Genomic DNA, 11,852 nt, shown 5'->3' on the forward strand with positions numbered 1-11,852 from the left:
ACAAGAACATAAACCTAGCAAACATAGCTTCAAATCATTCTGGCTGTCTGAGAGAGCTTGACTGCTGCACAGTACACAAACAGTTGTTACACAAGAGTCGTTTCCGCACGGTGGAAGTCCAGAATTCTGCTTGTGCTCGACTGTTGCCGTCACACACAACAACAAAACATCTTTTTTCAGCTGCTATCTGACGTCAAGCGGACGGTGTTTACATCTGGGAAACATCAGCAGGGTCGAGTGTTTTTCTCTTTGTTTTGGTTCAGGGTTTTCCCCCCCTGGCAAGACAATCAGTCCTGCCAGGACACGTTTGAAGAAAGCATGGTGGACTTTGAATGGAAATCCAGAAGAAGGGGGATGAGAGAAACACAAAATAAAACAAACACCCAAGATGAATTGAAATTATCTGCCAAACAAATGTACACGTCTGGACTGGAAAGGCTGCTATTGGTTACACGACACAGAGGCAGATTTAAAACAGGACACCCATACCAATTGGACTAAACGGATGTAACAAATATACCACCGACGCATGTGAACAGAAATAGACCAGAGCAGCAAGCAACGAGTGGCCGACGGTGCTTCGTTCATCACCGAGGGCATTAGCAATGGGAGGCTCGCCTGATAAAGCGCTCACGGTCTCTAAGGAAACGAACAAACAGCTGTAAATATGTGTTCGGGCCCTCAAATAAAAGGCTTGCCACCATCCATTACGAGGGAATACATGGCTAAACCACACACACACACACACAACCCTCTTGGCAGGTCAAGATGCTGGTTAATAATAAAGACTGCCATTTATTTCAGAAAGGGCATCACCACAGGGACCGGGCACCCTGGATTGCCATTACATCAGTGACTCAGGCAGATGGGCAATCAAATCACTCTCCAAAGGTTCACTAACCTTGCAGGTGCTCTGCTAGAGGTGCTTTTAAAAGAAACATGAAGTGGAAAAGAATACACAGGCAGCTTTTACAACAACAACAACAACAACAACAAGAAGAAGAGAGAAGAAAAGAAAAGAAAAGAGAAGATGTTCTGCATTCACATATCCTTGTGTGCACTGCACACAAAGAAAACCTTGCTCCATTGACAGACAGTCCTAAGTCAAGCCAAACATATTTTTTCAAAGCTCATTATCTCATGTGCCTGAAAGGGGTTCTCCCACATCCAGGATGGTAGATTTAGAGCTGCTTTGATCAGAACGCCAGGTGAATAACTCCTTAGCTGTGTGTGTGTGTGTGTGTGTGTGTGTGTGTGTGTGTGTGTGTGTGTGTGTGTGTGTGTGTGTGTGTGTGTGTTGGATGTTGGGGTAAACATGACTTACAGTTCCAGGCGTACGCCTGAGAATGACATCATGGCTGGGAAGATAAGAAGGTGCAGTGGGAGTGCGCTGTCTGGGATCAGGTCTCAGGCCTCCCACTGACATTCCTCGGCCTTCACCCTTAATGAGGAGAGGCCACGGGAATTCCACCGGCTGCGGGGATCGGATAGGAAAAACAATCCCTGTATTGCTCTCCCAGAGCGAGCTTCGTTTTCACGATCCCTCCCCCCCCTCAGCTATGCCTGGTGGTGGCAGTGGTGACTGGCTTTCAGTTTGTTTTTTGTCTTTTCTCCCCGTTTCCCTGAGAGCTGGGAGAACACAGTGGCGCAGTGAGTGGTGTGGGGGCAGGGGTGGCGTCGGGCATGAAGATGCCCAGACACATGAGTGTCAGGCAGCAGCCCTAGGCCCACTTCAGCTTGGCACCAGACACATCTCCCACTCGCCAGGGCGTCTGAGCATGGGGGTGGACGGGAGGAGATGGTGAAGAGGGCACACAGGCGCAGACACACGGGCTCAGCCTGTGCCAGCTGAAATGGACATTAACGCTCGAGACATCCCTTTTTTTTTTCCCAGACGAGGATTATGTCAAGGCCAGGAGTAGACTAAATACTGAACACTGAGAATAAAATCGCCACACCGTATTGAATATGTTGATATTTAGTGAAATATATCTGGTGCCACACATGTGACTGGATCTTAGGTGCAATTTGTGATGCTAACTTTCCAAGATGGTATGGAGGTTGGCTCTGCATCTTTCGAGACTGGCACAGATAATGTCATAATATTTCCAACCAGAGATCTGTGGGCACAAATCCATTCAGTGGGCACTCACCCCAGCTCGGGTGCCATGCCCATCCGTGTGCCTGTCTGTGCTACATGGACTTAATGTGGCTTTGATGTGCTTGAGGAACAACAGCACGGGAACTAAAAATAACCTATCCCCAAAAGAGATCGGTCTGGCAGCCCTGGAGAGAGAGAAACAGAGAACACGAGAGGCAGAGAGAGAGAGAGAGTGTGAGAGAGAGAGAGAGAGAGAAAGAGAGAGAGAAACTCAGAAACTCAGACCGTGGCAGAAATAGCAGGGTTGCCATGACAACCACTCTGAAGCACACCAGCGACAAAATGGAGCCCCAGACATCTTAGGCAGAAATGTCTCCTTGTTTTGCGCCGCATACAAATTTTTGTTAAGCTGAAGCATGCGCCCACCCACCCACACACACGTATACAAACAAAAATATCGGCCACTGACATTTTCTGTATCTGTGCCATTTACTCAAATCCCTACGTAGCAAATAACAACAACAACAACATTAAACTCTCATCTTTCTCCCTAATATTTCCCATGTCGTTTATTTTAGTGAAAACTCTCCATGCTGTTCACGCAGAAAGATATACAAAGGATGTTTTTATAAGCCTATCTGCAGCTTTTGTGAGAGACACACTCCCCCGATGCACCTATAAATACACCCACACTGTGAACACACACACACACACACACACGTGAAAGGAGATGGCAAGGTTGCAGGCGAAGCTGTAATTAACTCTGTGCACTCCCACACACATTCGTCATCCTGCAGCAGAGGCTGACGGGCGGGCAGGCGGAGGCGGGAGGCAGCGGAGGCAGCGGAGGCAGCTACGGCCGGGCACCTCTGGGAACGCACAGCACTCCCAGCCTGCTGTGGGAGATCAGCCGCAGGGCACTGGCCCAGGCAGGCAGATGAGGGAGGGAGGGAGGGAGGGAGGGATGAGGGGGTGGGGGGAGGTGATGAGGTGGAGGGGTTGGTGATAGGTGATGGAGATAGATGGTGGTGGAGCAAACGAATAAAGAAAAGACATCTGCATGCTACGTTTACGAGCTCACGAGATGAGCTCACGTTCTGATGGGCGAGTTATTCATTGTGCAAGTCACCTGATGAGAGGAGAGAGGTTTCTGCCTACAGATTACTGGGGGCGTGGGGGTGGGGAGATCATCAGTGACCTTTCACCCTGTAGCAGTGAGCAATGGCCCTTAATTAAACCCCCAGCCCTGGGCTGGAAGAGAGGAGGAGAGGAGGAGAGGAGGAGAGGAGGAGAACAGAGAGGGAGGATGGAGGGGGGGGGGTTGGGGGTTGCACAGGATGAGAGAAAATGCCAGAAGAAATCTCCATGGCAGGATTCGTCCCCTGCGGAACACTGGCTGCTGTGTAGGGGAGTCTCGCATTGTTGTTGGGTCTGTTTCCAATTCTAGGCCACTGATGGCATGTGAGATCCCCCCCCCCCTTTCTTTTACAGAAGGCTCTCAAACCAGATGATGCCGCCATCTTATGTTATTCCACGCTGGCGGACACCTTTATTGAACCCTTTTTGGAATGAAACAAAAACAAATAGCTTGGCTTTAATGAGTTTCGCTTGAACCTGCGTTTACACAGCTGTGCACCCGAGATGCTGCTTTTCACTGTTTTGGCTTTAACCTTAATTATCTCCACAGACAGCCAGAGGCATACAGTCGCAATCCACACAAACAAGGCCGTGTTTATACACAACGTAAGGAGAGTGTGAAACAAAAGGACAATGACTTGTTATAAGGAAGGACAAAATAAACAGTCATTCCCATTGCTGCAAGAAATATAACAGCTAGGCTGGCTGCGATAACTCCCCTTCTGATAACCCACAATTTGCACCGATTTTCTCCACACTGAAACAAACACACATCTTTTTTGGCAAGACTGAGAGCATGTCTACAGTGTTTTGAATATCTTTTCTTCATGTAATTAGAGTGAAATATACAACTTGGAGTGACCAGGTGGAAAAATATACACAGTGAATGTGAGCATGAAACAAGACTATTTCATCTCACCTTACGGAGCACAATATGCGGTGTGTGGCCTAAGTATCTACAACGTTCCATTGCAATCTTTCTCAGAGCAATGCCTGTCATGCCCAAGTCCATTTCAGCACTCTGTAATTATTTTCTTTAAAAGTAAAATCAAGGTGCAAGTCCACTGTCATTTTTAAAAATGTCTGCAGTTCACAGAAAATCTAAATAAAACGTTATATTTTCCCGCATTGTACCCCACTCATCTCTGCCTTGCCTTTGTTTGTCTTTGGGAAAACTAGAGAGTTACGCTACTGCCCCCTAGTGGTACACCACAAATCTATCCGCACACTTGAGACACAGCTGAACACAGCACCCTTAATTCTCACATTGGCATTCACAGTACAATTCATTATGTAACGGGGATAAGTCAAATATCTCCGTCTGCATCCGAAAATGCTCCCACTTTGAAGTACACAAACAAACAAGCGAGCAGCAGACAGATGCTGTGCGATGCCGTGACTAACCTTTCTCTGGACGTGACTGCTTTGATGCTTTGGGCGCGTGATGGTTTGGGGGCTGCCCTCCACTGTTCCAGCGGACGGGTTTGGGAATCACCTTGCGGGGGGCTGGAGTCTCCAGAGGGCTCCGACTTTTGCCTCTTTGATCCTCCAATTGGCTGCCTGAGGCTTGAGGAAATACAAACGTTAAAAAATAAAAACAGCACTGTAAGGAATATTAAATTAGTCGGATTGCACCATCAAGGCTCTTTCAATTATTACCGTATATTTACAGAATATATATAAAATAAAGCAGCACTTCAGAGGCTGATGACTAAGAATTCAAAAGATTCACATTAACATGGGTTGAACCTCCATTGCAGCTACTCTATGGATGTTTTTTTTTTCTTTAGTTGTTGGAGAAGGCATAGCTTAATGGGGCCATTGATTCCCAAAGGCTTCTGTGCGCCAAGCTCATTTAACTGCCTGTGCTGCATTAATGCACTTCTGAAGTGTCACAGCAAGTCTTTCTCTTTAACCACTAAGAGAAGCTCAGAGTCAGAGTTTGGACCTCTGAGACTGGTCCTCTGTCAGCGAAATGTAATATCGCAGGTGATAGGCATGACTGAAGAACTTCCATTAGCACATCAATTAGACCAATCCTCTTCATAGCTGATACACCAATGCAAATGGAATTCTAATTTATCAGTTGATACAAATGGCTGTCTTACCTCTGAAGGCTTTGTCAGATGTATATTTGTCCACACTGGGGTTGTTTTTTGTTTGGGGTGTGTTTACCATCACAGGGGGAGCACTCGCAGGCTGGGGACGCTGTGCAAGAGCCAAGGCCCTGCCTGTGACTACATCCAGAGCGGAACCCATCAGACGGTTCTTCAGGACAAAACACAAAAAGGAGAGCTCAACAGTGTGAAGCGCCAACCACCATAACTGCGACAACATCATTCTGTTGCTACTGAGGTTGGCCACTTGTGGAGTATAACAACCGCTCGAGCTGTAAATGGCCATGTTGTGCAGCGCCGCAGCGCCTGGTACCTGCAGCTCCAGCTGTTGGTTCTGGATGAGCTCCAGGTGCTGCAGCCTCTGCTGTGTGAGGGCGCTTAGCTGCTGCTCCAGCTGGGCCACACGCTCGCTGGCGCCCCCTTCCTGCACCCTGCCGCCACCGCTGCCCATCTCCTGCAGCCGCCTCAGCTCAGACGCCACCCGCGCCATCATTGCCTCCATGTCACTTTGAGCCTACAGGGGCAGAGGGGAGGAAAGGGTGGTGGTGTGCATGTTATACGTTGTGAGTCAATTGCAAGTCGATGTCCATACAAACGTCTGCCCAATAAATAACTGTAAATGTAAACAGAAAAATGTGGATGTGTCAACAACTTTGAGACTGTGGAAAGGCAAGTAAAGGAAGGGCAAGCAAGGAAAACAAAAGAGTGACTAGATTATGGCAGGAGAAGTCCCCCCGTACCTTCATAATGGGAGCAGTGGCAGCGATAGCAGCAGCAGTAACAGCTGCAGCTGTGGTTGCAGCATGCTGGTCCTCTGTGGCAGGTAGCCAGACCTGGCTGGGCTGAGGCTGCTGACCGCTCTGCAGCTCTGGGGTCAGTGCTGCACTCTGATCCAGCAGCTTCACTTTCACCTGCCGCTTCACTGGGGCACTCTGAGATCTATGATATGGACAGCAAATTAAAAATGATTAACGTTGGGCCTGCTCGGCAACTGCTAGAGGTCAGGTGTGTCCAGATATTGTTTGTAACGTAGATACGCCACTAAAGGGCAGTCACATAAGTCTATATCTGTTCCTCGTTCACCTCTGTTTCATGGCTGCTCGAACTGCCTCCTTGCCACCAGGAGCATAGGTAGATATCACTACATCAGGTCTTGCTGCTGAAAAACATGCTTTAATTATGAAAACGTGTGAATGTAACCAACATCTTATGTCTATATTTAGGAAACTACACTAATGATCAGCGGGCAACCTGTAGAGAGAGTCACAAGTTTTAAATACCTTGGTGTCCACATTACTGAAGACTTAACATGGCCTGTTAACACTCAATATGTTCTGAAGAAGTCCAGACAACGACTCTACTTCCTTAGTCAGCTAAGGAAATTCAAAGTTTCTACATCCATCATGAAGGCCTTCTACACTTCAGCGGTTGAGAGTGTTCTAACTGGTAGCATCATCACCTGGTATGGGAACTCCACAGTTAGAGATTGTAGTACTCTGCAGAGAGTAGTGGGCTCAGCTGAACGCGTGCTATAAAACTCAACTCCTGCTCTACAAGATATCTATTCAGAAGAGTACTTCCTAAGAGCCCAAAAGATTCTGAAGGACTCTTCTCATCCTAACAATGGATTATTCCCACCGCTGAAATCAAGAAGACGCCCTATGTAGTCACAAAGCCAGAACTGAGAGACTCAGGAGAAGTTTTATCCCCAGGCCATCCGAACTCTGAACTCACACTATAATGACTTTGCACACATTCACTCCTCAGCACTCTCAAACATTTCCCAACTCTGAACTCACACTATACTGACTTTGCACTCATTCACTCCTCAGCACTCATGACCCCCCACACACACACACACACACACACACACACACACACACATATCTGACTTTCTCCAACTTTTGCACACTTTTATTTATTATTTTTGATTTCTCCTCCATCTACCCATGTCCTTGATTGCCTAGCCTTTCTGCCCCCCACCCCACCCCCATCCCCAACACACACACTTACATCATCACTGTCATCACTTCACATACATACAGCACTCCTCTACATACTTGCTGCACACTGCCCCCCACATACACAGCACATTGTCTTCAGGATCTTCTCCAACACACATCCTCTACATACTTACAGCACACTGCCCCCACCTACCCACACACACACACACTACACACACACACACACACAGTCACTGCTCCCTCCCGCCCACACACACATCTTCACTGTCATCACTCACATACATTACATACAGTACTCTGCTTGCAATAGTAAGTCCCTAACCCCCACACACACACACTTACATCATCACTGTCATCACTTCACATACATACAGCACACTGCTTGCTACAGTAAGCCTCCTCTACATACTTGCTGCACACTGCCCCACATACACAACACATTGTCTTCAGGATCTTCTCCAACACACATCCTCTACATACCTACAGCACACTGCCCCCACCTACCCACCTACACACTACACACACACACACAGTCACTGCTCCTCCCCTCCGCCCCACACACACATCTTCACTGTCATCACTCCACATACATTACATACAGTACTCTGCTTGCAATAGTAAGTCCCTGCCCCCCTACATACACAGCACATTATTTCATCAGGGAAGCTTCTCCAACACACATCCCCAACATACTTACAGCACACTCCCCCACACACAGCAGCACATTGTCTCATGAGGAAGCTTCTCCAACACACATATTGCACACTGCCCTCTCCCCACATACACAGCACACTATCCCATCTCCCTGTCATCCCCCAACACACACACCAAGACCCCTGGCAGTTGGGTTAGCCCCTTTGAGCCCGTGGATCTGCCCAAGGTTTCTTCCTTGGTAAGGAGTTTTTCCTTGCCCCTGTTGCTCTTGGTGCTCCTTGTTGGTGCCCCCACCCAAATCCAATCCTCCCCCACCTTTTTATGCAGCCCTTGCCACTTAATCTACTAAACCCCTCTTCTACTGCACTTTTTACCCCCCCTCCATTAATGCACAAATAGGCTGACACCAGACATAATTTCACTGCATTTCTTACTTCCAGTAACTATATGCATGTGACAATAAACTTCCTTGTATCTTGTATGTGTGAGTGAATGACTACAGTCGTGATTCTCCTTCTGTGTGGCTTACCTTTGTGTCCACTGCCCCCTGCCTGGCTAACATGTGTTTGCACTTCAGGGATCTCATGCCTTCTTGGTACCTGGGATTGTACATTCAAGGGATTGGCATGACATAACCCTGACATAATATTTAATCACTTCACTCATCAAGAACTATCTGAACGCAGTGATAGTGATTGAAGGTGTAGTGCAAAAGGCAAATAAACTTACTGGAGATTCTTTTCTCACTGCTTGCATTCTGATCTCTACAGAAAAATGCAGGGGAGAACAGAGGAGGTAAAATGTGTGTTTTTGCACAAAGATGCCATAGCGTCCGCAAAAAGCTAGGCAAACTAGACTTGGCACTTACATATACACATGAAAACAAACATGAAACTAGGTACTGATGAATAGGTTATCACCTTTCGAAAGGACTGGTTGCTTGCTTGCCCGGAGATCTTCAGACACTAATGGGTGCCCAACTGAACTAGAGTTAGAGGTTTCATCATTTGAAGAGGGCTGGAAGAAGTCATCAAGTTTCCTCACAGAAATCTTAATGTGCTGGCTTCCCAAACTTGAAATAGATGTAACGTTGCTCTCTTGTGTTGTTCTTTGAATGCGCCCGTTTTGCTCTTGAAGCCCAACTCTAGTTGAGCGGATTAAAATGTCTCCAGCATCGGAACTTGAAGTTGAATCGTTAAAGTTTAGTTTTCTCGATGTCATCTTCGCAGCATCAGCTACGCATTCTGAAATACATAAAATCAGTACTGTCAGAGAATGTCTAATAAGCCGTAAACGGGCTCTGTTACTGTAAAAGCCTACCAACTCTGACATTTAACTATGCTAACGTTAGCTAGCATATCGTATGCATCTTTTCACCTTCTGTTAATGATTATTGAGAAGTTGGTGTCTATTCGTCCAACATTAAACAACTAACTATATATTCTGACCTCGACTGACATGATATTGAATCAGAACATATCTTTAAGATATGGATTAGATAGGTGACTGAACTGTTATTTAAATTTCCCGCCGCTAGCTAGGTAACGTTAGCTAACGATTTTTAACTGGTTGATGTTGGCCAGCCAAACGTCAACTGACAAGCAAAACTGTTAACTTTACCTGGTTAGTCCCAAAACATGACACGCCAGCAACCAATCCATCAAAATGACATTATTCTTTGAATATTTCAGAGGTAACAAATAAATAAATGATGATATGGCATGACTGTGTTGCAGGTTAACAACTCTGAAAACACAGCAACAGTTACTGACAACAATACTTGCTAAACTTATTCGTTGGTATATACATTGTAGCTAAAATATAGACCGCGCCCTAGTGTCGTGGCGTGAAAGGCACGGAGCTGCTCCATGTTGTGCTAAGAAAATGTAATTATTCACAGTTTGTTGGTAAATATTTATTGTATCAGTATATATCATTGAATCAAAAGGAAACACTTCCATAACCATGTCCATAACCCACATATTAAATCGATATTTTGGGATAATGTAGAACCTTTCTCAAACTTAACAGCGGTGTCACATCGGAAGGGTTTAAGGGTAGCACACTACAAATATATCTATTTGCAATTCGTTGTTTCTACTTTCGATATTAGATTATTTCTAAACTATCGTTTTTATCCTATGCCAATTTCCTTATCTTTCAAACAGAAAATATGACGTCAAATAAAATAAACGAACACACTACATGTCAAGTATATCTAAAGGACGGTGGTCTAAATGTTCACAGAATATTTTGTTGAAACTGCGTCGCCAGGAAATTGTCTGGTTTGTCTCCATTTTACACCATCACATGCATGTCCTTCGGAATCTTTAGGTGATTAGCTGTACAGGGGATTCACGACGCTTTTAAGAAGGTAATATTTTGATTTATATGTGTATGTCTATGTAGTATTACAAGTAGATACCTGTTTTTCCTCATGGTATTGTACTTTCAATGGGCAGTCATTTGTAATGTGCTTGATTAAGATACACACTGGTCTGTGCTTTGCAGTGGCTGCAGAACATGAGGCCCCCTGTGTACATTAGTAGTTAGATGACAGATAACGTTAACCTAGTTGGGTACCTACCTTAGCCAACAACATTGTTGTTAGGGGAGAAATCATGGAACATTTTTTTCATTTTGTTCTGTTTTATATCTTTTTATAGATGGGCAATCATGCACTTTGAAGTACCTTTCCTTTTCTGGTAGCTAACATTATTTTATTAATTGTAGACCTAACTAAACGCTACAGCTAATTTGGATCATTCCCTGCGTGGAAACAAGACCTGTAACGATGGCAGCCCCAGTCACAGAGGCAGATCAGATGAAACAGGTTAGTATTCTGGCTGGGATCATGTCCTGTTTTTGCCCTTGAAATCCTGTGGCTCTGGCCCTGACCCTGTATCCTGCCCACTATCCTACCAGTTTAGGGAATTCCTGGGAACCTATAACCGGCTAACAGAGAATTGCTTCATGGACTGTGTAAAGGACTTCACAACCAGGGAAGTCAAACAAGAGGAGGTAGGGCTCCTTTGCTTTATTTCCAATACTTCCATCAGAGAAGATGGGTTATTCACAGAGATTAAATTGTGGTTGTTTAGTGTGTGTAAAGTGACTGTGTTAAAATAGAATTTGTCTACTTCGTGTAATGTGGAAGCAATACCAGGTATACTACTAAAGATAAGGGGTGTACAACAAGTATCACAATCTTAGGCTGAGATGCAGTCACTATCTTGAAGTAAAGTTTTATTAATGCATCTCCTAGACAACTTGCTCTGAAAGCTGCCTGCAGAAGTACCTGAAGATGACACAGCGGATCTCCATGCGTTTCCAGGAGTACCACATCCAGCAGAACGAAGCATTGGCTGCCAAAGCTGGTTTACTTGGGCAGCCACGGTAGAGGAGGCCATCTCCTCTTCATAAACTCCAGAGCCTTAACATCCGCATCAGAACAGGCCAAGGTCCCTCTAGCGTCTACATGGAGGAAAGATTCTTATGGATGCACAGGGTGGCCAAAACATGCCAGAAGCGGGTCACAACTGTTCTTGCGCCTAACTCTGCTTCGAAGGCTGAAGCTCACTGACTGGAGGGACTTTTGATTTCGTTGTCTGAAGACGTACTGTGGTTCTCAACCATTTGTGGCTTGACCGATGACCAGCTGGTATCATGGTCACGTCAAGGCACATTGTGAAATACATTCATATTCCATTCTATAAAGATGTGAGCAATTAAATGTCAACACCAAGAGTTGTTTTCTAATTTTCTGTTTCACCGTCAGCAGGCTTAACATGCTATGGAGGATGCCTGGTAAAATAACTTCAACACAAACTGAAAAGAGCAGTTTGTCACAGTTTTAGTAAAGGCCATGTTTTTTTTTTT

The 11,852-nt window shown here is 45.6% G+C and overlaps 2 protein-coding genes across 4 annotated transcripts in view; one reads left to right on the forward strand and one right to left on the reverse strand.

Annotated features, from left to right (window-relative positions):
- The window catches only part of LOC125284726 (protein TALPID3-like), a 65,785-nt gene extending 56,033 nt beyond the window's left edge, over positions 1-9,752 (reverse strand). The window contains exons 1-9 of one of the 3 annotated variants that reach the window (XM_048228843.1): positions 9,594-9,752; positions 8,894-9,217; positions 8,703-8,737; positions 8,503-8,572; positions 6,439-6,526; positions 6,096-6,294; positions 5,669-5,869; positions 5,347-5,506; positions 4,643-4,804 (exon numbers count right to left, since the gene is read on the reverse strand). In XM_048228843.1, coding sequence (XP_048084800.1) covers positions 4,643-4,804; positions 5,347-5,506; positions 5,669-5,869; positions 6,096-6,294; positions 6,439-6,526; positions 8,503-8,572; positions 8,703-8,737; positions 8,894-9,194 — 1,216 coding nt within the window. In that variant the 5' untranslated portion in view covers positions 9,195-9,217; positions 9,594-9,752. The remainder of the gene's footprint in view (positions 1-4,642; positions 4,805-5,346; positions 5,507-5,668; positions 5,870-6,095; positions 6,295-6,438; positions 6,527-8,502; positions 8,573-8,702; positions 8,738-8,893; positions 9,218-9,593) is intronic. The other 2 variants (XM_048228845.1, XM_048228844.1) reach the window with 2 other exon arrangements.
- A 477-nt stretch (positions 9,753-10,229) lies between these two features.
- timm9 (translocase of inner mitochondrial membrane 9 homolog) lies at positions 10,230-11,720 on the forward strand. Its single transcript, XM_048227702.1, has 4 exons — positions 10,230-10,347; positions 10,707-10,806; positions 10,899-10,994; positions 11,239-11,720. Exons 2-4 carry the CDS (start codon positions 10,768-10,770, stop codon positions 11,371-11,373), a joined length of 270 nt encoding a protein of 89 aa, XP_048083659.1. The 5' UTR covers positions 10,230-10,347; positions 10,707-10,767; the 3' UTR covers positions 11,374-11,720.
- Positions 11,721-11,852: the final 132 nt, after the last annotated feature.

Source organism: Alosa alosa, chromosome 19 (genome assembly GCF_017589495.1).
Source record: "Alosa alosa isolate M-15738 ecotype Scorff River chromosome 19, AALO_Geno_1.1, whole genome shotgun sequence".
NCBI lineage: Eukaryota > Metazoa > Chordata > Actinopteri > Clupeiformes > Clupeidae > Alosa > Alosa alosa.